The sequence below is a fragment of the Lynx canadensis genome, chromosome D2 (assembly GCF_007474595.2).
Source record: "Lynx canadensis isolate LIC74 chromosome D2, mLynCan4.pri.v2, whole genome shotgun sequence".
NCBI lineage: Eukaryota > Metazoa > Chordata > Mammalia > Carnivora > Felidae > Lynx > Lynx canadensis.
In genome coordinates, this window is record NC_044313.2 from 39,894,540 (window position 1) to 39,922,085 (window position 27,546).

Genomic DNA, 27,546 nt, shown 5'->3' on the forward strand with positions numbered 1-27,546 from the left:
GACAACTGTACGTCCCGGAAGTCGGAAGCGCCTGACGGCCGCCTTCCGGTGGTGGGAAAGTGAACCAAGCCAGAATCAAAGCGGCGCGTCCTGTGGCAGGTGGGGGTACCTGTGGAAAGGGAAGGCAGGCGACTGGCTAGGGCTTGGCTCGGGAGGCCAGCGGAGCAGCAACTGCAGAAGCAGGCAGCGGCAGAGAGGGAATGGTGCCGGGAGGCGCCGAGGAGGAGGCGCAGTCCGTCCCTCTCAGGGTTAGTGAATGAGGCTCTCCGCCCGGGCCGGCCCGGGGACTGTGCGCTGCGGGTCCCAAGCATGAGTGCGGGCCCCGGCTGTGAGCCCTGCACCAAGCGACCCCGCTGGGGCACCGCTGCAACTTCTCCGCCGGCCGCCTCGGACGCCCGGAGTTTCCCCGGCAGGCAGAGGCGCGTTCTCGATCCCAAGGACGCTCCCGTGCAGTTCAGGGTCCCACCGTCCTCGTCAGGCTGCGTCCCGGGGCGGGCGGGACCGCACAGAGGCAGCGCCACCTCGCTTGGTACGTGGGGAAATAAAGATCTTTGTCCTTCCCTTTGGCCCAAACCTTTTCTTGGTCTCTGAGGACCCAGGAACTCCAGTCGTCCCCTTTCTGGTCTTGTGTGCACTACTTTGAGGCCCTCTTGCCGAGTCACTAAGGCCGCTTAGTGGGGGACTGCGGCCACATTTTCCCAGTTGCATTGGTGGGGTGAGAAACCCTGATGAGCAGTCACTCAAGGCCGAAAATGGTAGTAGACTCCACCTGTTTGCTTTCCTCGGGTTTGACTAAGAAATTGCCTTGTTAAGGAGGTCTAATTGTGTATGTGAAGCTTCAACCTCTAGATGGAAAGAAAGCTGCAAAGAAGGTCACAGTTTCTCTTGATTCACCCGGGGTTCAGGGCAGTTAGTATTACCTGTCATTGTACTTGTCTCTGGCATACATTGTTGTACTTGGCCTGTCTTCAGATCCTAAAATCCATCAGTAGAGATAGACAATTCTGTAAGAAGTCCAGGTAACAAGAGTAATGGTTGTGCTGATAGGTGAGGGACATAGGGTTAGGAATCAAAAGTACTTTTAAAAAAATGTTTATTTTTGAGAGAGAGAGAGCTCGAGGGAGGGCCAGAGAGAGAGCGGGAGAGACAGAACCCAAGGCAGGTTCCAGGCTCTGAGCTGTCAGCACAGAGCCGGGTACAGGGCTCGAACCCATGAACCACGAGATCATGACCTGAGCCGAAGTCAGATGCTTAACCAACTGAGCCACCCAGGCACCCCAAGAGTCAGAAGTACTTAATCCAGTCTGTGGGATCAAAGATAATCTCCCAGAAGATGAAATGCTTATTTTGAGGAGTGAAGAATGTTGAAGAGTTAGCTTAAAAAGAGGAAGTAAGGGAGGGTTCCTGAAGTATAGCTGATGCATACTGTCAACAGGGGAGAGTAGTGAGAGATAGGGCTGCAGAGAGGTAGACAAAGATCAGATCATACTGGGACATACAGGTAATGCTAAGGGTTTTGAATGCTAAGGGTTTTATCTCTGAGGGCAACCCGAAGCTTTTAATGGGTTTTTAGTAGGGGAGTGACTTTACACACATGCGTGCGCATGCATGTTTACACACACACACACACACACATCTTCTTTCTTTCTTTTTTAAAGGTCTCTGGCTGATGTGTAGAAAATGAAGCATGTATTGAAAGGGAGCAGAAGCGCAGGCGCAAGACTAAAGGAGTTAGTGTAGGTGGGAGATAATGATGGTTTATACTTGGTTGTGGGCAGTAGGAAAGGGAAGTGGATGGATTCGGAGAGAATGGGATATGTATTTTGTATCTCATAAGAAATATATCTTGCTGGAAATACAGATTTGGGGATTCTTGGTATAAACGTGGTGATCGGTGCTATGGAAGTAGATCAAATCATATACAGCATGTAGAGAAAATAAAGGCGACCTAGGACAGAAACTTTAGGAACACCATCATTTAAGAGTAGACCGAAGAGAAGTAGCCAGAAAAGTAGGAGAAAATCTTGGCTTTTGTTGTGTCCTGCAGGGAAGAGAGCATTTCAAAAAGGATGCATTGGTCAACAGTGATGCATTGGTCAACTGGACAGAGATCAGGCAGTCTTCAGGTGAATGATATAAACTTAGTTTTCTCAGGACTTAGAGGCAGTGGGGAGTACACCTGAACTAAATATTGAAGGATAAGCAGGATTTACTGTGTAGATCAAGGAGAGAAAGAATTAAATAGGCAGAGGGAATGGCATGTGCAAAAGTGGTAGGACAGGAGCACAGGATGACAGGAGTGACAGGAGATGAGTCCAAGAAGAGGGTCAGAGCTTGTTACGGACAAACTTTAGTGCTATTTCAAGAAGTTTAGACTTTATTCTGTGGTTAATGGAGGGCCACTAAAAAGCTTTTAAGAAGGGAGATAACATTTGGTTAGTATTTTAGAAAAGATGGCCTTAGTGGCCTTTGGACTTCTCTGACTGCAGTCTGCTGTATAAATTTCACCTGGTACAAACAGTAGGCAATCTATGAACCGAGTAAATATGCCATATTTATTACAAACATGTTTCATGAAATAATACCTATTATATATGATGCATTCTTATGTTGTATGTATTTTGTTAAAAAAAAGTCCATTGTAGTTTGTGTAACACTGGGTTAGAGAAAGTCAAGACTAGACCAGGAGACCAGTTATAGGAAACAAATGCACTTGTCCAAAGTGATGTACCTGTTCTTTTGATATTGGTGCTATTTTGAAGATGGAGAGGAAGGAATGGATTTAAGAGTTAGGAAGATTTCAGGGAACTTGGTGATGGAGAGTGGAGGGGAGGGGCAACTGAGGGTGACCTCCAAGTACTGTATCTGAACCTATCTGAGAGGCTGATTTCCATATAAAGGTGGAAGAGTTAGTTGCAAGTGGAGGGAGGCAGTCAGTCCTCTTGGTTGAATCTTATTTCCTGCAGATTTCTGCAGAAGAGGAACCAAATTAAAACTTGGGCTGTACTTTATTATGTGTTACTATTTCTGTATACGGGCACAGGACACCAGTTAACAAATGTTCACAGACTAAACAAAAACTATTGTTTCAAATTTGGAATTCTTTAGGAACTTGGTATTTAAAATTTTAATATATAGTCATCCTAGGAGAAGTAGATGAGAAAAGGAAATGGATGTTCATTCAACATCTTTAAATTTTGTGTTATTTACCTTCCTGGGCATATTCTATTGGTTGAAAACTGCAAACCCTGCATAGAACTCAGGGTGCTGTTCACATTCTGATGGCAGCTCCCCTTTTCTGCCTTTTATAGCTACCTAGAGCTTCTCTCCCTGCTCCAGGCACGGTCCAAGTGTAGGTCAGTGATGGGTGGTGGTGGTTGTGGGGGGACTGGAGCTGGTTTGTCTCCCTTCCCTTGAATCATTCCTTCAGCCTCAGTGCTGTCAAAAGCATCATCAGACCTCTTTCCTCATCTCAGAACTCCCCCTGTCCATCACTTTTTGGTCTCTCCGCACCCTTCCTTCCCATACCTTATCTTGCTGCTGATAAAGAGACTTTTGAGGTGTTCCTTTGAAATGCAGGTGAATTTCAAAGCATTTTGTGTCTTTTGCCTGTGTCTATAGCACCTATTTGATATGCTAATTGACACTAATACAGTGGTTACTGAGTGATGTTCTGAGATTAAGTGTAAATGGTGTGAAGTCAGAATAAAGTTGGAGGACTGCTGATATCAGTGAAAACGAGATTGGGTGAATTGTTGAGTTTCTACTTTGTGAGACTGGACACTTCATATTTTCTCTCATTGATCTACATAAGCCTTGAAGTACATATTTATTGTTAATCCTATTTTATAGGTGAGGAAATAGAAGTGAAGCCCAAAGAAGTAAAGTACCAGTTAAGTGACTGAGCAAAGATCTCAGTCCAAGATCTTGACTTCAGATCTTTTATCTTTTTCATCACCTCTTTTACCCTCCTTTTTGCTTGCTGTGATTATTTCTAGTAAAAAGAAAGAAGTTCCCAGGTAATGTGGGAAGCATAATTTTATGCTCATTTTGGTAATAATGGGTAAAACTCTGAAGCAGTCCTGTGAAATTTTGCAAAAGAAACCTTTGGAAGCTAGAGTAGTGGTATTGGAAAGAGAAGTAGGGATCTCAGAAGGACTAAGGAATGTTTTATTATCAGGAAATAGTGGTTCCTCACCTCTTGCTCCTCTTTTATCCTGTTCTCAGGCTTCAGGAATTATACTAGGAAACTATTTTTTTATTTTTTATTTTTTCAATATATGAAATTTATTGTCACATTGGTTTCCATACAACACCCAATGCTCATCCCAAAAGGTGCCCTCCTCAATACCCATCACCCACCCTCCCCTCCCTCCCACCCCCCATCAACCCTCAGTTTGTTTATACTAGGAAACTTAAAACTGGAGAGAGAATACATTCTCATGTCAGAGCTGTAGGAGAACACTTCATAGTTTCTTATGAAATGATGTATGCAGTCTTTTGGTTCTCTAGACTTGCCTTTATAGTGCTATGCTTTGTGTTTATGTCTATTATAGGAACCTAGCTATTGCATACCATTTAATCCTTATATTTATGGAGAAAGATGTTTTATTTTTTAAATATTTATTTATTTTGAGAGAGAAAGAGAGCACGTGAGAGAAGGAGAGAACCCCAAGCAGGCTGTGTTCTGTCAGCGCAGAGCCCTACACGGGGCTTGGTCTCACAAACCATGAGATCATGACCTGAGCCAAAATCAAGAGTTAGATGCTTAATTGACTGAGTCACCCAGGTGCCCCAAAAGGTGTTTTAAATTCTACACTGACTCAAAAAGTGAAGTTTTGGCTCCCTGCTGGTTTGTAATTTGAGGATTTTCTATACTTGTGTTTGATATAATGAAATTAAATAGAGAAAGATGGAACTACAGAAGAAGTCTCGGAATCAAGTTGTTCATCCTCTTCTGATTGAAACCAATTTTTTGTCTGAAGCCTGATTTTCTGTAGAAGTGCTAACTTAATAAAAGCACTAAAATAGTGGTATTTAATAGGGAATATCAAATATAATACTTTTTGTGATAGAAACTTTTTAAAATGCTAATCGAAGAATTTTAGTTGGAATGTTAGTATTTTATGTAAGGAATGAATTATATGGGACTCAAATATAGTGATAAAGCTGTATATTTTCATATATTTAGGACAACATCTGTTTTGCTCACATTATGGTATTTGAGAAGACCTAAGCAAATAAAAATGAGTCTATGACTTAAGGTGCCTAGATTCTTACATTGCAGTTTGGGGAATAGTTGAGAATGTTTAAGATTTTATATCTTATTATACTAAAATATTTAATCCATAGTTTAATTTTGAAAGCATGCTTATTTCTAATGCTTATGTAAACTGTGGTTTACATTTATTTGTGTTGCATTTCTTCAACTGAGTTATCACTTCTACCTTTGCTATTGTCTGCTGGTCATTTCTCTCTAGTCAGCTCCTCACCATCTCAAATTTAGTATGTTCACATTTGACCAAATCATATTTTCCCCTAAATCCAGTTGTCTTATATTTCCTACATTTTTACTTAATGCTGTAACTATCTTTTAAGTCTCTCAAACTTAAAGCTCAGTGTCACCTTTAACTTCTATCATTATGAAGTCTGTAATGACTCTCATTTCTCAACTTTTATTCTCTATTCTCACAAGGACTAGTTTTGGCCTTTGACCATTAGTTCTCCAACCTAGTTGCTGATCATCTGAGTCACTTTTTGAAAAAAATACAGATTCTAGCTTCCTTTGTTGACTCCATCCTCACATATATAGATTGATTCAGTAGGCCTGGGGTCTAGCCCTGGGATCCATTAATTATCAGCCCGTTAATGATTCAGATGGTTTGGGAACCTCTGACTTAACACCAATAGCTTCCTTGCTGGTTTCTATCAATAGGGTCTTCCTTCTTGCCCCTTCAGATTTGCGCTCCAGGCTATCTATTTTTCATACCTCTTTGTGGTAGCTGACTTTTCAATCATATTTTGTGTTGATTTCTTTTTAAGTTCTTTATTTTTCCTTGCCATTGATGCCTTTGCTTATGATTTCCCTTTGTGACTACGTTTATTCTTCAAGGCACAATTCAACCCCTATTTATCATACTGTTCTACCTATTCTAGTTCCCTAAAGTCTTTTCTCAGAAATACTTTAATTCCTTTTAATCTCATTTAATACTAAGGTAGTTAAGAACTAACTTAAGTTAGTTAAGAACTATTTATTGATCGTATACCAGTTTGTGCCTTAAACATCTTGCATGCTATTTCATTTAAACCTCATAATAACCCCAGGAGAGGTACTGTTAATTTGCATGTTTACAAATAAGGAATCTGAGACACAGAAAAATGATTCCTCACAAAGTTGCTTAGGAATACAATGGGAGCACTAGGATTTGAATCCAAGTCGGTCGATTACAGAGCCTGAATTCTCACCCATTAGTCCATACTAGCTCTTTTAGGGGCATGTTGCTTACTAATCTATGCCAGATGCATTTATATAATATTTCTGTCTTATCTCCCATTACTTGAGTGTGGCAGGAATGATTAATCTCTGTTTAACCCACAGAACCTAGCACAATGGCTTATGTGTATAAATGCTGCTATAGGTATTTTCTCTTTGAGGGCATGTATGCATATACATAATTGTTTTGGTGTGTGTGTGTGTGTGTCTGTGTGTGTGTCTTTTTTTTTTTTTTTTTTTTACAGTTTTCAAACAAAAGACTATTACCAGTTGGATGGACACTAAAGGAATCAAGACAGCTGAAGCAGAAAGGTATAGAAACATGCCTATACAGAGAAATGAATAACATGATACATGAATGTTTTATCTTGCTTCATGCTTTTTCTCCTCACTTGATCCCACTTTTCTTTACATTTATTCATTCTTTCAGATTACAAATAATAGTGTTTTAGAGTCTAATGTATCAGGGACTATCCTATATACTTGAAATACAAAGATGAAAGAGGAATAGTCTCTGTTTCTAAGATAGAGTATAGTGGTGGTGGCATACTCAAAAACACACGATCATTACATAGTGTGATAAATAAGACTTGACTGTCTTATATAAACAGAACAGTGGTAGTTAGTATATAGGACAATCAGCTTCACCTTTGCAGGAAGGCCTGCCAGGAGGTGAGTCCAGTTTAACATTTAAAGGAAGAGCAGGTGTTTCCCAGGCATGACTTGGGAAAAGGGCTTTACAGGCATATGTACCAAGTGATGGAGTCATGAAAGAGCATGTTCTGTGTTTAGGTAATCACAAGTAGTCTGATTATTACTATGGTAGTGGTAGTGTGGTTGTGTGGTTGGATAAGTGATTTTTTTTATAAGTTCTTTCTATTGTATCACAAGTTCTATTACCTCATTAGTTCTTTCTATTCTGTTGTAGTTTGCACAGTAAAGAAAACAATAATACAAGACTGGAATCCATGATGAGTTCTGTACAAAAAGATAACTTTTATCAACATAATGTGGAAAAATTAGAAAATGTTTCTCAACTAAGTCTTGATAAATCACCTGTTGAAAAAAGTACACAATATTTGAACCAGCATCAGACTGCAGCTATGTGTAAGTGGCAAAATGAAGGGAAACATACAGAGCGGCTTTTGGAAAGTGAACCTTCGACAGTAACTCTGATACCAGAGCAGTTCAGTAATGCTAACGATCAGTCACCCCGAAACGATGATCACAGTGACACAGATAGTGAGGAGAGTAGAGATAATCAGCAATTTTTGACACCTGTAAAGTTTGCAAATGCAAAGCAGACCACAGAAGATGAACAGGCCAGAGAAGCCAGAAGCCACCAGAAGTGCAGCAAGTCTTGCCATCCTGTAGAAGACTGTGCAGGTTGTCAGCCGGAAGAGATAGATGTGGTGCCAGAGAGTCCCTTGTCAGACATCGGCTCTGAAGATGCTGGTAGTGGACTGAAAAATGCCAACAAATTGAGTAGACAGGAGAGTAGCTTAGGAAATTCTCCTCCATTTGAGAAAGAAAGTGAACCCGAGTCACCAATGGATGTAGATAATTCCAAAAATAGTTGTCAGGACTCAGAGGCAGATGAAGAGACAAGTCCAGGTTTTGATGAGCAAGAAGATAGCAATTCCTCCCAAACAGCTGGTAAACCTTCAAGGTTCCAAGCAAGAGAAGCCGACACTGAATTGAGGAAACGGTCCTCTTCTAAAGGAGGTGAAATTCAATTACATTTTCAATTTGAAGGAGGAGAGACTCGCAGTGGAATGAATGATTTAAATGCCAAGCCATCTGGAAGTATTTCTAGCCTAAATGTAGAATGCAGGAATTCCAAGCAACATGGAAAAAAGGATACTAAAATCACAGATCATTTCATGAGACTGCCTAAAGTAGATGACAAAAGGTAATTTTTTTCCACAAGAGTGTCTCCAATAGTGTAATACATTTTATAATTTTGTAATGGGGTTTAACAGAGTTATGGTTTAGATTGAAGCAAAGAAATAGTTGGTTTCTTTTTAACTTTACGATAAATGTGTAATTTTTAAAAAATGTTTATTTTGGAGAGATAGAGAGACAGAGTTGGGAACAGGGGAGAGGCAGAGAGAAAGGGAGACACAGAATCTGAAGCAGGCTCCAGGCTCTGAGCTGTCAGCACAGAGCCTAATGTGGGGCTCAAATTCAAAAACCTGAGGCAAAGTTTGGTGCTTAACCATCTGAGCCTCCCAGATACCCCATGTTAATGCTAAATTTAAACCTAGATTCAAAAAGATCAGGGACAGAAAACAAGTATTGTTAATTGGACTTTTTTAGTTTCATGATCTTCCTTCTGAAATTTGTGGGGATAATCAGAATTTAAAAATATGAGGTTGATAGTAGCTTCTGTTTAGCCATTTTTCTAGGCCATTAATACTGCATTTTCTCCTCTAATGCTCTGATGTGCAGGCAGGTGATGTTGTACTTCATAAATGAGAAGACTGAGATTTGAATTAGAGAATTCACTGAAATTATAACTTGTGGGTAGTAATGCTGAGATTTAAAGCTGAGTCTGTCTGATTACAAAGCTTACATTTTTGCAGTTATTCCATTTGGAATCTTAATCTCCATAATTTGTGATATTTTCTATCACATGTGCCACAATAAGCTCACTTTGTTGAAAATTGTTGTCTAGAGACCTGAGAAGTAGCTGACACTGTGAACCATGCCTCATTTGGCAGTGCTCATATTCTTACATGGTCTGGTTTTTTTTGGAAGGTGATTTTATGTGTTCAGAAATTCGTGGGGTGCCTGGGTGGCTCAGTCAATTAAACAGCCGACTTTGACTCAGGGCATGATCTCATGGTTCATGAGTTTCAGCCCCGCGTTGGGCTCTGTGCTGACAGCTCAAAGCCTGGAGCCTGCTTCAGATTCTGTGTCTCCCTCTCTCTCTGCCCCTCCCCTGCTTGTGCTCTGTCTCTCTCTCTCTCAAAAAAATAAACATTGAAAAAAAAATTTAAAAATAAATTGCTTCCATAGACTTGAAAATAAGCTCTTCAGTTTTACCATGTTTTATTAGTTTTTCTTTTGATTGTAAATACCAAGGAGAGATAGCAAGTCTGGGACGTTTGAAACAATAACATTCTGGGTAAGTTTTATACTTGTGTACCTAAGGAAATTTAAATAGGCAGATTTGTGACTGAATACATTTGTTTTGACCTTAGAAAAGAACAATGTGAAATGAAGCATCAAAGGACAGAAAGGAAGATACCTAAATACATTCCACCTCACCTTTCTCCAGATAAGAAATGGCTTGGAACTCCTATTGAGGATATGAAAAGAATGCCCCGGTGTGGGAACCGGCTGCCTCTCTTGAGACCATCTGCTAATCATACAGTAACTATTCGGGTAGGTATTTTCTCTTACCTATAAGGAGAGAAGACTCTTTAGTCTTCATTTATTGCAGTACTTATTAATGTGAAAAACAGGCCCAAGGCACAGAAACTGTTTCTTTTTTCTGCACAAAGTACCAATAAGTCTATAGATTGGAGAAATATAACAATAGCTTTCTTAATGCAGTACTTAATACATCCATAAGATGAATTGTTGTCAGGTCATAAGGCAATTGACTTTTTCAGTATTTTTTTTTTAAAAAGTCACTGGATTCTTTTCTTTCTTTTTGTTTTAAATTCAATTGACAGTATTTGTTGAGCACCCACTATTTGTTAGGTAGTGGGTTAATCTGTAATGGGTCAGTCCCTAAAGTTCAAAATTGTGTATGGTTCAGTATCCTCAAATCATTTTCTAGTTTTGCCCTCTTTTCTGAGCTCCGGATTATTCTAGGCATCACCATCACTATTCCAGAGGTGTCTCGAACTCAACATGTCTAAAACCAACCTCATTTTTAAGAATTGTCGTTAGGGGCGCCTGGGTGGCTCAGTCGGTTAAGCTCCCGACTTCGGCTCAGGTCGTCATCTCTCGGTTTGTGGGTTTGAGCCCTACGTCTGACTGTGCTGACAGCTCAGAGCCTGGAGCCTGTTTCAGATTCTGTGTCTCCCTCTTTCTCTGCCCCTCCCCCACTCACGTCCTGTCTCACTCTCAAAAGTAAAAAAAAAAAAAAAAAAAAATTAAAATTGTGGTTAAATATACATAATATACAGTTTACCCTTTTAGCCATTTTTAGTGTCCATTTCATGGCATTAGGTACATTCACAATGTTGTACAATTATTACCAGTATTCATTTCCAGAAATTTTTTATTATCCCACACAGAAACTGTACCTGCTAAACAATAACTTTCCATTTCTCACTAGTCCCTGGTATCCTCTTTTTACTTTCTGTAGCTTCTTTTTTGAAGAAACAACTTTATTGAGGTAGATACAATTTACCCATTTTAAGTGCTCACTCATTTCAGTGATACTTAGGTAATTTACTGAGTTAGGCAACCATCATTATAATCCAATTTTATATTTCTGTCACTCATTGGGTCGTTTTAAATAGTCATCTCACTTTTTAGTCTCTATATTAGATTTCACAGGAACTACCTAAAAAATCTCTGCTATTATACAACTTAGTCTAGATGTGATTAGATATTTTGAAGTATAGAATTCTTTTTCATGGTTATAGGTGGAAGTAACATTGAACAGGTTGTGGAGTTTGAACTGAGCTCTAAAAGATGACCAGACATTTCTGAGGGGGAGTTAGTAAGTCAGGAGAATTCCAAGACAGATACATAACCTTTATAAAAAAGGGCTATGTAGTGGGGATCCTGGGTGGCTCAGTTAGTTAAGGACCCACCTTCACTTCAGGTTATGATCTTGCATTTTGTGAGTTCGAGCCTAGCATCAGGCTCTGTGCTGACAGCTCAGAGCCTGGAGCCTGCTTCATGTTCTGTGTCTCCCTCTCTCTCTGCCCCTCCTCTCTTTCTCTCTCTCTCAAAAATAAAAATTAAAAAAAAACAAACAGCTCTGTGTGGTTGAAAAACTATTTGTTTTAGACATTGAAAATAATTGTTTTGTTAGAGCTTAGAGTTTGGATGGGGAATGGTGGAAGATAAGACTTGAAAAGTGGATTGGGTCCATATCATAGAGGGGTTCAAGTGCCAGGAATTGGACTTGAGTCTGTAGGTATTGGAAATTGATAAAAGGTCTGTGCACACAATAGTTATTACTGTAGCAGGATTAATCACACAGCTGTGTGTAAGGAAAGTGGAAGTGAGGATCCATTGGAAACAGATAAGGGATGTTAAGAGCTCTTAAAATTGGTAAACTTTATCTACCTCAGTGAAGTTTTTTCTTCAAAAAAGAAGCTACAGAAAGTTAGCTAGCAGGTAAGAAATGAAAAGGAAGGGGACTGTAATTATCAAATTGTGCTGCGTTAAAGTGGCTCAGGGGTTCTTAGGAAATTTGACACAACATGTGTTTTCTAAATTATATTTTTAACTGAAAAACCTGTAATAAAAGAACAAACAAACACACTCAAACTTGAAAATGCTTAATATATTTTAACAAAAAACAACAATATTTTAACACAAAAAATTACCATTTGAAACTAGGTTAGTGAATAGAATTTTCTTAATACTGTGAAAGAGATTTTCTTTCTTTCTTTCTTTTTAATTTTATTTTTTATTTTTTAAAATTTACATCCAAATTAGCATATAGTGCAACACTGATTTCAGGAGTAGATTCCTTAGTGCCTCTTACCCATTTAGCCCATCCCCCCTCCTACAACCCCTCCAGTAACCCTCAGTATGTTCTCCATATTTATGATTCTCTTATGTTTTGTACCCCTCCCTGTTTATATATTATTTTTGTTTCCCTTCCCTTATGTTCATCTGTTTTGTCTCTTAAAGTCCTCATATGAGTGAAGTCATATGATATGTGTCTTTCTCTGACTAATTTCACTTAGCATAATACCCTCCAGTTCCATCCACGTAGTTGCAAATGGCAAGATTTCATTCTTTTTGATTGCCAAGTAATACTCCATTCTATATATATACCACATCTTCTTTATCCATTCATCCATCGATGGACATTTGGGCTCTTTCCATACTTTGGCTATTGTGGATAGTGCTGCTATAAACATGGGGGTGCACGTGTCCCTTCGAAACAGCACACCTGTATCCCGTGGATAAATGCCTAGTAGTGCAATTGCTGGGTTGTCGGGTAGTCCTATTTTTAGTTTTTTGAGGAACCTCCATACTGTTTTCCAGAGCGGCTGTACCAGCTTGCATTCCCAATACTGAGAGAGATTTAAGTGTAAATTGAGTAGTAGGTTGATACAAGCTTTAGCTGTGTTCCCTAGCTTTCAATTTCGAATTTTGTATTTCTTAGTGTCAATTTCATGTATTGATGCTAGCATAAGTAAAAGTTATTATAAAAATTATAATAGTTTTATTTGATTTAAATATAATGAATTAATGTCAGATTTCTTAGGGGGAAAAGAGTTCTGCTATTTAAGAAAGTTTGAAAATCATTGAGATAGGGTAATGTGGAAATAAAAAAGAAAATAGTTGGTTGCTTTGTTTTGAGGTAAAATTGATAGGATATGGTGAATTCTTAAATATGGGTGAAGAGGGAAAATGCAAGTAAAATTAAGAAAAGGCCGAGTGACTGACAAGATGTTACTGGTAGAAAATTTGGAGAAGAGATTGGGGAGGTAAGTGATATTTTGACTTTACTGCCTTTCTTTATACCACTGCCCATAAAGAAAACCCAAATTATCCTATACCGTCATTTTTTAATCTCTGTAATTACTGTTTATTTTTAGATATCCAATAACGTTTGAATTTTTAGAATCTTTAAAATCTTTATTTTTATTATAAAAGTAGTACAAGGTCATTGTAAAAAAAGATGCAGGTCTCATGTGATAGTATATAACTCAAAATCCAAGTCTCGGTCCTGTTTCAGAGTTTTGGTGGATTAACTTCTAGATTCTTTTTTCTGAATATGGTAATATGATATATATGTAATTAATAGTTATTAAATAAACAGCCCAAGTTACATTTCCAAGATGCCAGATATTAATAGTTATGAAATTTAAAGTAGTAAAGTAAAGCTGATATTTACCATTAGAAATGTAAGGCAGTCTGGAAGCGCCTGGTTGGCTCAGGCAGCCAAGCATCCAACTCTTGATTTCGGTTCAGGTTATGATCTTGTGGTTTGTGAAATCGAGCCTCAGCTCTGAGACTGTTTGGGATTCTCTCTCTCCTTCTCTCTATGCCCCTTTTCCGCTCTAGCACGTTTGAATGCGTGCTCTCTCTCTCAAAATAAATAAACATTAAAAAAAAGGGGGGGGCGCCTGGGTGGCTCAGTCGGTTGGGCGTCCGACTTCAGCTCAGGTCATGATCTTGCGATTTGTGAGTTCGAGCCCCACGTCAGGGGCTTTGCTGATAGCTCAAGAGCCTGAAGCCTGCTTCGGATTCTGTGTCTCCCTCTCCCTCTACCCCTCCCCTGCTCATGCTCTGTGTCTCTCTGTCTCTCAATAATAAACGTTAAAAAAAATTTAAAAAAAACAGTCTGAAATTGCAGGGGCATGTCGTTTGGTGCTTGATTATCTTTAAAGACATGATAAACACACATGCAGGCACACAAACACATATACACACACATATGCACATACAGATGCCCACACACAAAGCATACTTTCATATATATGATATGTTCCCCTGTCTGTGGAGCTGGACTGGTACCTGTTTTGTCACCTCTCATTACATGGGATATCTTTACAAAGTCACCTTTGGGGACTTCATCTGGAGTTGAAAATACTTTTAGCATAATTATTGACTCTTGACAATTCTTTCCTCTGACTATTCTCGTTCTTTGGCTTCTATGATAACATATAATCCTAGTTTTCTTTCTGTCTCCTTAGCTATTTATTATATTCCTTTAGCTTTTCTGGCATATGTGTTAGAGTTCCTCAAGGCTTTTCCATAGGTCCTGTTTTCTTCTCTCTCTCTGGGTGGTCTTCTCCTACAACTTTATTTCTCTTGAGTGCTTATTGGATAGTCTTCCTTTCTATAAGCTGTTCCCTTTTTGAGGAACAGTCTTCCTTTCTTCTTTTTCCTAGTTCTTTTTATCCTTTGAAGTTCAGCTCAATTGCCATTTCCTCAAGGAAGTCTTTTTTTTTTTTTTTGATGAGTTTATTAGTATTTTTTTTTCAAGTTTATTTATTTTGAGAGAGACAGATACAGCATGAGTTGAGGGCACAGAAGAGAGGTAGAGAGAGAGAATGCCAAGCTGGCTTCGCACTGTCAGTGCAAAGGGCTTGACATAGGCCTTGAACTCACAAACTGTGAGGTCATGACTTGAGCCAACACCAAGAGTCAGATGCTTAACTGACTGAACCACCTAGGCACCCCAAAGAAACCTTCTCTAAGCTCACCGGTAAGTTGGAATTGTCTGAAATAGATTCTCATACACCATGAACTTTTCACTCATAACATATTACAGTCCAAATTTTATATTACTGTGATGGTTTGATTATTTGCAGTGAAGTACTCATTCATGCTACAACATGGATGAACCTTGAACACATTACATCAAGCCAAAGAGGCCAGACACAAAAGGCCATATGTTGTATAATTCCATTTATATGAAGTGTCCAGAATAGGTAAAATGTATAATTTTTCATGTTTCAAATATCGCATTTCTCAAACGTTTACTTAATGCTTATTATAAGCAGCATATGTGTATGTGTACACATACGTATATATTTACATATGTATATATTTCTATACGTATACTTACAGAAACACATAAGTCAGGTTCTATCATAAATATTCTGAATCCACAGTTAATATGGTTATTATTCTCAAGAAGTTTATAGTCTAGTGGGAGAAGGAAAAACAGGTGTGATCTGGTATGGTAATGATCTAATAAAACAAGAGGGGGAGTAAACTGTCCTTAAAAAGTTTTGAAAACTTCTTAAAGAAAATGAAAATTGAGCTGAGCGTTGAAGGTCATGATAGATGTTTAACCAGATAGTGTATGGGTAAGAGGGGATGTTAAAAACTGGGGACTTCATTTGGAATCATAGAGGGGAGCCATTGTAGGATTAGAAGCCTGGGAATACTTTAGAAAGATAATGTTCCCAAGTGGGGATGAGGGCTTAATGGGGGATGAATGTGTCTGGGAGCAGCTGGAGTTATGGGGGCCTAGAAGGTAAGCAATAATGAGGACCAGGGACCTAGAAGGGGTAGAGCTAGAATGACCAAACATGATGATTTGGAAGCTGATCAAATGAAGATAAGGAGTAGGAACAGCTGAAGAAGGCTTCTGAGATTTCTTGCCTGGGAGCTGGTCTGTATTTCATAGCATTTGCTTTGGCTGCTTTCTTTGGGTTGTTTTGTGCAATATACACCTAGTTTTTATGCACTTAGAGTTTTCTTGTTTCCCTCTCTTTCAGGTAGACCTTTTGCGAGCAGGAGAAGTTCCTAAACCTTTTCCAACACATTTTAAAGATTTGTGGGACAATAAGCATGTTAAGATGCCTTGTTCAGAACAAAACTTGTACCCTGTGGAAGATGAGGTAAGTACAGAACAGATGTTCTTTTAGTCTTTGAAAATCAGTTTAGTGTGTGCTTATTTGAGTGCTGATTCTGTGATCCAACAGATAATTTAATCTGTTTTTCCTTTTCCTTAAAGAATGGTGAGCGAACTGCAGGGAGCCGGTGGGAGCTCATTCAGACTGCACTTCTCAACAAATTCACACGGCCCCAAAACCTGAAGGTAGTTGTTTTTGCTCTTCTTGCTTCATGTTTGTCATTCTTTGAGATGGGCCCTGTATCTCCCTCCAAGACATTTTCTGATCTTTAATAGACTCAGGTAACAGCATTATTGGTATGCAAAATGCTTGTTTCCTGAGGAACTTTCTTAAGAGACATTCTTGGTTTCCATTCCATCACTAGGAAATGAGTAGAAGAATTGAGAGTTGTAAATGACTTGCCTGGAGCCACACAGAATAATTTGGAGAACCAGGAATAAGACCTTTGTTTCTTGATTCCCCATCCAATTTCCTTCCGACCAAGCTTCTCTTTTATTTTTTAGAAAGAATTATCATGTTTCTGAAATGTCTTTAAAAGTAAATCAGGGAAGAATTATGACTTCAGCTATATTTGCCCAAGGGGAACTGAGTTTCCTAATGATTAAAGTATACATTAAACATTCTGTTTTGTATTGCTGTTAATATAGCTTCTAGCAGTCTGATTATTTATTAATCTTACATTTTGGCAATCATTCATTTTTTATTTTTTTTTCAATATTTCACTTAAGACTATAAGGGCAACTATTAGATTATTTTTCTAATATCTAAAATATGAGTGAGTATATGTTTTTTGGCACTATAGCCATGTAAACTTTTAAAGTTTTTATAACTATAAACCGTAACAGATTTTTCTATACTTGTGTGAAAATGGGTTTCATTTTCTTTGAGAGACTTAGTTTGTTGTGCACAGTTTCTCAGTGTTTTTTTTAAGTTTTTTTTTTTTTTTTTTTAATGGGTGTTTATTTTTGAGACAGAGACAGAGACAGAGTGTGAGCAGGGGAGGGTCAAAGAGAGAGGGAGACACAGAATCTGAAGCAGGCTCCAGGCTCTGAGCTGTCAGCACAGAGTCCGATGCGGGGCTCGAACTCACGAGCTGTGAGAACATGACCTGAGCTGAAGTCGGATGCTTAACTGAGCCACCCAGGCTCCCCAAGATTCTTAAGTTTTATACTGTTTTTCCATTTATACTTAACAAGTTGTTCTTAAACGTTCCATATGTCTCTATAGCTCCTATTTTTTCTCTATATTGAAAAACATTGGTATGTTGTACCATAATGTATTTTGAAAATTTCATTCGTTACGGATAGTGTTTCTCAATCTTGTAATGTACTTCTTTTAAATGGAAGAAATTATCAGGGAGTGCCAGGATCTGTTGATTTATTTTTAGAATAATGTTAACTGCATATGTACAAACATGAAACTAAATATAAACTATACTTACAGTTAGAGCTACATTAGTTGATTTTTTTCCATTTTAAGCATCATGAACCATCACTTGAGTTATGTTTGTTGTCATAATGAAAACAGTTTGTATTCAGTATTCCCTTTTTGCACAAAAGTTTTTAACCGCTGATGTGAACCTCAAAATAGTATGCTGAGAGACTTTTAAAAATACCATATAAAGAGGGGCGCCTGGGTGGCTCAGTCAGTTAAGTGTCTGACTTTGGCTCAGGTCACGATCTCACAGTTTGTGAATTCAAACCCTGCGTCGGGTTCTGTGCTGACAGCTCGGAGCCTGGAGCCTGCTCTGGATTCTGTGTCTCCTCTCTCTGCCCCTCCCCAACTTGTGCTCTTTGTCTCTCAAAAATAAATAAATGTAAAAAAAAAATTAAAAATACTGTGAAAGAAAAAATTCTTCATTTTGTTTTTACTACTTACTAATCACAAACAATTGGTGGATGTTGGTAGATACAAAGATGGGATCTGTATGGAGAACATCAGCTTGCAAATAAATATGATAGTGAGCATTGTAGTTCAGGTTCTTTCTAATTTGACAGTCCTGAACTACAGTTTATCTTAGGATGGCGCAAAATTTTCACCATTTTTATCTGTTTAAAGCACCAGCCATCGTTTCTACCGTGTCTTTTGTCCTTTGTATTCTAAAACCACAATTATAAACTCACAAAAACAGAAGCAGACCACCCCAGAGTACTATCTATACTCCATTTAAGAAACACTGTGTTAGGTCCTTACGGCCTTAGAAACAGCATTATTTAAAATTTCATATTTTTTCTTTTAAGCATGAACGCAGAATAATCATAGTGTTCTAAATTACCTTGTCTGCTCACCTCTTTAGCAATTCCTTAGTGTGCCAATGATTACTTTAGGAAGGGGTAACTGCTTTACTCTGAATTTCCTTTTCTTGTTTAGTTTATGGTAGATTCACCAGAACAGAGTAATCCATTGAGATTTTCTTCTATCTGCTTATGGTAATTGTTTTCTTTGCTGAAAGAACACTATGGAGGGAGGAACATTAAGTCTCTCTTACTGAGTATAATAATCTTTTTGCCACTTTTATTTGATATTGAGTTAAGTGAGGTTAGAAATGTTAACAATTTTTAAAAGAATTGTCTCCTTAAAAATTAGTTTACACAGTAATATTTCTATAAATGATGTGTCTGATGATTTACAAAGAATGGACCTGTCCGTGCTTTAATTATGCTTATTATGAATTATAAATTAAAAGAAACCTCAATAGGTGATAGCTGAGAATACAGAATAGCATCCGGTTTTTAATAGGAGACCTTGTGGTAGACTACTTTTGAGACTTGAAGACTAAAGTAAAAGTAAATATTAGTCAAGAGTTATTGCTAATTATAAATCCCATAAAAGAATTAGAGTATGAATTTTAGAGTGTAAAATGTTTTTTCTTACTAACTTTGAGGAATCATTTACATAAAAGAAAATGCATGCTTTTAAAGTATGTAATTTGATGACATTTGACATCCGCACATACTCGTCAAGCCCCCACCCTAATCAAGATACAGAACATTTCTGTCACCTCCGAAGATTCCTCTAATCCCTTTACAGTTGATTTCCTCTTTCTGAACTGTCCTCAGGCAGTACTGATCTGCCTTTTTCTTTTTTCTTTTTTTACTGGAGATTAGTTTATATTTTACATAATGGAATCACATAGTACATATGCTAGTATTTCTGGCTTCTTTCACTCAGAAGGAAAACTTTCAAGATTCATCCATGTTGTTGAGTATGTCAACAGTTTGTTGCAGTACATGTGTTGTTTGTCCTTTTAATCTCTATTAATAATAGACTTTGCTATTTAATACCTTGTATGAGGTTCTGAAGTCAGATACCAGTGATTAGAAAAAATCCTTAAAATTTTCTTTCTTAATGGAAAATTTTATATCGTGGCTGTGAGAAAAATAAAAGCTTTTTCTTACCATACTATTTTATGATTGACGCTTTTCCTTTTTGAAGGAACTTGAATATCCCCTGAATCCAAGTAATAATATGCATTGTTGACTCACTTTTTAATCTGGATGCTTGGTGATTGTTTATATGGCATGAAATATTTTTCAGGAAACTCTTTGGCAGAGTATTAATTTTTAAAAACAGTTACTTATGGGGGCGCCTGGGTGGCTCAGCTGGTTGAGCGTCCAACTTTGGCTCAGGTCATGATCTTGCAGTTTGTGAGTTTGAGCCCCGCGTCGGGCTCTGTGCTGACAGCTCAGAGCCTGGAGCCTGGAGAGTCTGTGTCTCCTCTCTCTGCCCTTCCCATGCTCATGCTCTGTCTCTCTCTGTCTCTCAATAATAAATAAATGTTAAGAAAAAAAAAACTTTAAGAAAAACAGTAACTTCTGAGGAAATTTAGAAGATTTATAATAATGTAACTATTTTTCAAACTTACATACACCTTCAGTAAAACAAAATTGGGGGTGTGTACTATAAATACAAATAGTTGTTTATAAATTCTACATGTTTATTATTTTGTTAATATAATATGTACATTATAAAATATAACCAAAGTAGAAATTTAAAAGGATGAGATAAAATATAATTGTAAATACAGTTGACCCTCAAACAACACAGGTTTGAACTGTACCAGTCTCCCGTGTAGATTGTTTTGATAATACAGTACTGTAAATGTATTTTCTTTTCCTTATAATTTTCTTAATAATGTTTTTTTCTCTAGCTTACTTGATTGTCAGAATATAGTATATAATACATATAACATGCAAAACATGTTAACTATGTTATCACTAAGGCTCGGAACAACAACAGGCTATTAGTGTAGGTAAATTTTTGAGCGAGTCAGAAGTTACATGCAGATTTTCAATCCTTGTGCTGTTCCTGCATCCACTATAATAGTTCTTTCTGCATGACTACTGGATTGTCTTATGCATACCCCACTCTGGTGTTAAATAAAATTCATTGGAGTAAATTTTAAAGATCTTACTGGCTTTTATTCAATGATTTATGAATTAAGCAGTATCTTATATAGCAGATGGAAAGACACTCTAAGAAGCTGTAGGAAATGAAAGACTTTTATAGGCAGAAGTGAGTGGGAGCAAGGAAGTTATATTAGGAAAAAATAGTAGTTGTGGTGGTCACCTTCCTGTAGGGGATGGCAGAGTTCTGTCAGGCTGATTAACTAGTTCTGACCATCTGATTTCTCATTGACTGGTTTAAGATTCCATTTGTGGGAGAGGCTGAAACTAATTAAGTTTTGTCTCTGGTTGGTGGCATAAGCGACTCCTTTTGGGACCTGTTTTGTTTTTATTGCTGGTAACAAGAAAAAAGTACTGCCTATTCAGTTAAATGTTACACCAGTAGATGGCGTGCTATTTTGACTTTTCACTACATAAATAAGTAATTTATATGAACTGCTGGGGGAAGATAACCATTTATATGTAGCTTATAAAAAATAGCTGGTAATAAAGGCAAAAAACCAATTTTATGCCTTAGGGCAGTGTTTCTCAATCTTTATTTCGTTATTGCCATCTCTCCCAGAAAGTACTCTTCCCATGAAATTTTAATACTACAAGTACATTATATATTTGCATGTATAGTGTAACCCTATTGATAGCCAACAATCATTATAATATTTAAATTTTTTTTATCTCCAAGATCCAATTTTTGTCCACTGAGAGTGTATCATTTCTGTTTATAATGTAAACGTTAAGAGTTTGGATTTTTTTTTTCCTATTACTTGACGTTTCTAATCGCATTTTTTTTTAAAGAACCTTTGCTGTCATTTCTTTTAAATTTTTTTTTTTTTACATTTATTTATTTTTGAGAGACAGAGACAGAGCACAAATTGTGGAGAGGCAAAGAGAATGAGACACAGAATCCGAAGAAGGCTCCAGGCTCTGAGCTGTCAGCACAGAGCCTGATGTGGGGCTCGAACTCACGAACCCTGAGATCATGACCCGAGCCGAAGTCGGACGCTCAACCAACTGAGCCACCCAGGCGCCCCTCTAATCTCATTTTTCTTAAGTGAATAATAAATTAGTGTGTATTCTGTTTGTTCATAGCTACTGATGTGGAGTAGCTAATGGTAAGAGGAAGATTAATGCTGGTTAAGAAATTTACTGGAAGTAGTTCATAAAGGAGAAAGGTTATTCATAAATAAATTACTTGACTGTGTCATGAGGTTTTGTTTATGCTTTTTCCATAGGATGCTATTTTGAAATATAATGTGGCATATTCTAAGAAATGGGACTTCACAGCTTTGGTTGATTTCTGGGATAAGGTAAAAGTATGCTTATTTCTTTAACTATGAAAATGATGTAAGTCTGTAAAAATTTTGAGAAAAATACCCATAAATCTTTCACACTAACATAATTACTATCCTTTATTTTTGTGAAAAATATTTCCTGTTATATGTATATTTTAGCTGCTAATTTTGAATTTTTCTTTTTTCTCTCATGAAGAGAATACTGTTATATTGTTATACAATCATCATTATTAATGGCTACTTGATACGTCATGATTAGAAACATCAAGGTTGCATTCAGTTTTACTCTGTTCTCAATTACAGTGTAGTAACATCTTTACGTGTGTGTGTGTGTGTGTGTGTGTGTGTGTGTACACATAGACACACATACATATATATATATGTTTTCCCAGATTTGATATTGTTTGTTTAGGTGATTCCCAGTAAGTAGATGGCTAGGTCAAAGGACACAAAAAACTTTTTTTTTTTTTCAACATTTATTTATTTTTTGGGACAGAGAGAGACAGAGCATGAATGGGGGAGGGGCAGAGAGAGAGAGACACAGAATCGGAAACAGGCTCCAGGCTCTGAGCCATCAGCCCAGAGCCTGACGCGGGGCTCGAACTCACGGACCGCAAGATCGTGACCTGGCTGAAGTCGGACGCTTAACCGACTGCGCCACCCAGGCGCCCCTTTTTTTTTTTTTTTTAAATTTTTTTTTTTTTCAACGTTTTTTTAATTTTATTTTTGGGACAGAGAGAGACAGAGCATGAACGAGGGAGGGGCAGAGAGAGAGGGAGACACAGAATCGGAAACAGGCTCCAGGCTCCGAGCCATCAGCCCAGAGCCCGACACGGGGCTCGAACTCACGGACCGCGAGATCGTGACCTGGCTGAAGTCGGACGCTTAACCGACTGCGCCACCCAGGCGCCCCGACACAAAAAAAACTTTTTATGGCTCTGGGTTTATGTTGTAACATTATTTTCCACAGGAAATTGTAGTAATTTTGTATACCATCTTCAATGGGTAAGAATACCACTTTCATAGTAGTGTTGGAAGAATAGGTGTCATCCACTGCTATTTGAAAAAATAAGAGTATACCTTTTTTTTTTAACATTTTATTTTGAAATAATGATAGATTCATGTGAAATTGCAAAGAAATGTGCAGGGAGGTCCTGTGCACACTTCATCCCACCTTCCCTGATGTCAATTGCTTAAATAAATACAATACATTACCAAACCCAGGAAGTTGACATAAAGGATTATTTAGATTTTATCAGTTATACCTGTACTCATTTGTGAGTGTAGTTATATAACCATAGCTTTGTGTAACCACACCACAGTCAAGGTACAGAGCTATTCCATCACCACAGTGCTCACTGGTGCTGCCTGTTATTGCCAAATTCCCACCTAACTTCCAGCAACCACTGTCTGTTCTCCATCTTTATAATTTTGTTATTTCAGAAAGGTTACAGTGTGTAACCTTTTCAAATTGCCTTTTCTCACTCAATATAATTCCTTTGAATCCACCAATAGTTTGTTCCTTTTTATTGCTAAATAACATTCCATGATATGGATGTATCACACTTTAACTATAGATGATTTCAGGACATTTGGGTTGTTTCCAGTTTTTTGCTGTTTCAACTAAAACTACTTAGAACTTTCACGTGCAGGTTTTTGTAAGAACATAGTGCACAAACATTTCTCTGGGATAAATGCCCAAGAGTGTGATTTTGAATTGTTTGATAAATGTATTTTTAGTTTTAGAAGAAACTGCTAATTACTTTTGCTAGGTAAGTAAGCCCCCCAAAGAAAGATAATTTGTATATAGAGTCCATTTTCTTATGTTTGTACAATTTGATTCTTTTGCTCACATTATTTTTAGTTATCCATATTACTTATGCTCCATTTACTAATAATTAGTACTGATTTTGGAGCGGGAACATTTTGAATGAAATATTTTCAATTTTACACAATTCTGTCTTACCTAATAGAGAATAAATATTGAACTTTGAACTTGTCCTATGTATTTTATATTGAGACCTTTCCCTCTTTGGCCTTTTTTTCAGATAAATGACTCTGAGGCAAATAACATAATTATCGTTATTCCTATCATAAACGAGTGGTTGCGATTTAGAGATGGGCTTTCTTGGCCAAAGTGACATAGTTTGTTCATGACAGGATACTGTAACTAGAGCAGTGTTCTTTCCACTATTGTCTGCAATCAGAATATGATATCCCTCGGCACACATCCTTCCCTCCTACTTGCTGCCTCATTTTCTCTGTAATAAAAGACTGATATGCCACTTACCTCTGTTGAAATTCTGTCTCCCCAGACTCACATTTTCCTTTCTGATCCCTCCAAAATGAGATGTCACCTTTCTTTGAATTTCCATGTGGATTTTTAAATTTATCTTGTGGCACTCTCTCTTTGCCTTGCTTTATTCTTGATGAGATGTTGACATCCTCTACGACATTAAAAGTTTTGTGGAACAGAGACTGTGTCATTTCTTAGTTTTGTGTTTCCTGTAGCACATACATAATGCCTTACATATAGTGAGTGCTCCTTAAGTATTATAGACTGGATTTCAACAGATCAAGTAGTCATACTGGTTTTCAGGGATACCAAAGTCAGGAGACTATTAAAAAGTAATGGTTCAAGTTAATAAAAATTGTTGTTTTTCTGATTCCTGCTCCTATATCCTGTAATGCATACAACATACCTAAATATAACAGACTCTTTTCTGAGCATTTTTAGCTAGTGATGTTCCAATGTTCTTATCAGTTCATTTCTTGTGATGTTATTATATGGAAGATCTGTCTGTCCTTTTGGACTGTTGCTGGTAATTTAAAAGAAAGTGGTTAATTACATTGTCAGTAATTACACATTAAGACTATTGTCAATCTGTGTAGTCACTACTTCCTGTTAATTTGGAAGAGCCTAAAAATATAATGCAATTGACAGTGGTATAAATAATACCACCATCCTTTTTTTTCCAGAAATATTTTTATTATCTCATAAAGAATGAGACAGCATGATATACAGCAGTGGCTCTCAGATTTATTATGTATCTGAATCCTGGAGGGCTTGTTAGAATGCAGATTGTAGCCCACCATCCTCTCTGAGAATCTGATTAACTAGGTCTGGGGTAGGACCTGAGACATTTTGCATTTCTAACAGGTTCATAGGTGATATTGTTGCTGCTGGTTTGGGAACCTTACTTTGAGAACCACTGGTGCAGAAAAGATCATAGAATTGGAAATGAGAATCATAGAGGGGCACCTAGGTGGCTCAGTCAGTTGAGGTTCTGACCTTGGCTTGGCTCAGGTCATGATCTCCCAGTTCGTGAGTTCAAGCCCCACATTGGGCACATCTGCTCAGCCTGCTTCAGATCTCCTGTCCTTCTCTCTCTGTCCCTCCCCCACTTGTGCTTTCTCAAAAATAAATATTTTAAAAAATGGCTCTTAAAAAAAAAAAGAGAATCATGGGTTCTTAGTCTCAACTCTGTATAAACTTGGGCAGGCCACGTGACTTCAGCCTTAGTGTCCTTATTTGTTAACAAAATAACCACTTTACCTTAATGTCATGTTTTAAGGATCTAGCTGACTAATGTATCTGAAATCACTTAAAATTCTGGAGCAATAATCAAATATGTTATTACTTTTTTACCTGTGAAAAGTTTGTTTTACTGCTTTTAAAAAAAGGGTTTTTTTTTAATCATTAACACTATCTGAATTGTAGAAATAAAGAAAACAATAAAAATTGTCCATGATTTTGCTTCCCAGAAACAATACTCTTAACATTTAAAAAAAAAAAATGTAATTTTATCCACCTGTGCATATTAAACGTGGATTTTTTTTTAAGTTTGTTTATTTGAATAGAGAAAAAGCATGAGTGGGGAAGGGGTAGAGAGGGAGAGAGAGAGAAAATCTCAAGTAGATGCGGGGCACAGACTCACAAACCAAACCTGTGAGGTCATGACCTGAGCTGAAGTTGGATGCTTAACTGAGCCACCCAGGCGCCCCTAAATATGGATTTTTAAAAATATTATTTTACAGTGTACATCCTGGTGCCTGAATCTTTTGTATCAGTGATTATTTCCTCAGGATATAGAAATATAATCATTGGATCAAAAGGTATGTTGGTTTTTTAGGCCTTCAATACATACTAACGATTCACCTTTCTAGAAGGTTGTGTTGGTTTTCAGTTCTCCTCTCAATGTGTGAGTCCTGTAGCGCAGTGCCCCCCTCTATATATTTAGACTTCCAAAGTGTGATAACACATAAAGCACCCTGTATAGTATCTTCTGCAGAGTCTTACTATGTTTGCTAAATTTGTTGCCTAGGAAAGTGTTCCTATAAGATAATTCAAGCCTCTTAGAAGAGTAACTCTTGGTTAGGATAAAGTAATTTTCTAGCAACCTAGTGGTATTATGGGAATGAGAACTCTGTAGTTGAAATGACATTACTTCTCAGACTCTAAGCAGGTAATTTTACTAATAAAACATGAGGTTTATAATACATATTATAAATTTGAAATTACTTGCTTTTAAAGTTTGAGATCATTTTTTTCCTGGGTATATTCTCTAAATATTACATTTTTTCATAGACCGGAAGAAATGTGTTCAGCTACTTTTGAGGAAAGGAGGAAAAAAGGAAACAGTATTCATTGAAGACATATTACTAAAAGGAATATATTATTGAATTTAATCCTCAAACATTTTTGTAAAATATAGATAGTACATTCAATTTAGAGAGGAAAGTAGATTTAGAGAGCTTAAGTAATTTGGTCAACATTATACAAATATTGAATGAATTCACCAATGAAGTATTGAGGAATCTAGATTTAAAAAAAATTTTTTTTAAACGTTTATTCACTTTTTGAGAGACAGAGACAGAGTATGAGTGGGGCAGGGGTAGAGAGAGAGAGGGAGACACAGAATCCAAAGCAGGCTCCAGGCTCTGAGCTTGTCAGCACAGAGCCTGATGCAGGGCTCAAACTCCTGAACTGTCGGATCGTGACCTGAGCCGAAGTCGGACGCTTAACCGAGCCACCCAGGTGCCCCTAGATTTTTTTTTTTAATTTTTAAAAACTTATTGAGACAGAGAGACAGTTTGAGTGGGGGAAGGGCAGAGATTGAGGGAGATACTGAATCTGAAGCAGGGTTCTAGGCTCTGAGCTGACAGCACAGAGCTCAACACGGGGCTCGAACTCACAAACCATGAAATCATGACCTGAGCTGAAGTTGATCGCTTAACCGACTGAGCCACCCAGGTGCCCCTTGGGGAATCTAGATTTGAGCTCAGTTCAGTTCCAGCCAAAATAGCTGACCAGTAACCATTCATTGAATATATGAAGGACTCTTAGACTTTAAGGCCTGTGTTTTTTGTATTGTGATGGTGTTTGTCCCTTAAAGAACACTGAACACTCTTATATAGAAGGCATTGTATTATTAAAGATGGGGAATTGATTGACAGTCTTAATCATCAGAAAGCATGTCCGTAGATGACTATAATAGAGTCTAGTGGGTCATGGAAGGGGAAGAGAGTTTTATTTGGGTCACGGGACAGATATTATAGAGGACATGGTATTTGAGTGGTAGAGTGTAAAATGTATAGAGGAGAGATAGTTAAAGGAAATATATTACACAAATAGTCTGTGAAATCCCTTGACTTCTTTCACTTAGCACGATGTTTACAAGTTTACCTATGTTGTAACATGTATCAAATACTTGATACCTTTTTATTGCTGAATAATATTCCATTGTGTGAGTATACCGCATGTTGTTTATCCATTGATAAGTTGATAGATGTTTGGGTTGTTTTGACTTTTTGGCTATTATCATTAGTGTTGC

At 37.6% G+C, this 27,546-nt stretch overlaps 1 protein-coding gene across 6 annotated transcripts in view; it reads left to right on the forward strand.

The window, feature by feature from the left end:
- The first annotated feature begins 34 nt into the window (after nt 1-34).
- PARG (poly(ADP-ribose) glycohydrolase) overlaps nt 35-27,546 on the forward strand; it is a 132,227-nt gene continuing 104,715 nt past the window's right edge. For 2 of the 6 annotated variants that reach the window (XM_030335497.1, XM_030335498.1), the window contains exons 1-7: nt 46-529; nt 6,739-6,805; nt 7,422-8,405; nt 9,700-9,883; nt 15,880-16,002; nt 16,119-16,202; nt 21,653-21,727. In XM_030335497.1, the coding sequence (XP_030191357.1) occupies nt 310-529; nt 6,739-6,805; nt 7,422-8,405; nt 9,700-9,883; nt 15,880-16,002; nt 16,119-16,202; nt 21,653-21,727 (1,737 nt within the window). In that variant the 5' untranslated portion in view covers nt 46-309. Of the gene's footprint in view, nt 530-6,738; nt 6,806-7,421; nt 8,406-9,699; nt 9,884-15,879; nt 16,003-16,118; nt 16,203-21,652; nt 21,728-27,546 lie in introns of all 6 variants that reach the window. The other 4 variants (XM_030335500.1, XM_030335499.1, XM_030335503.1 and 1 more) reach the window with 4 other exon arrangements.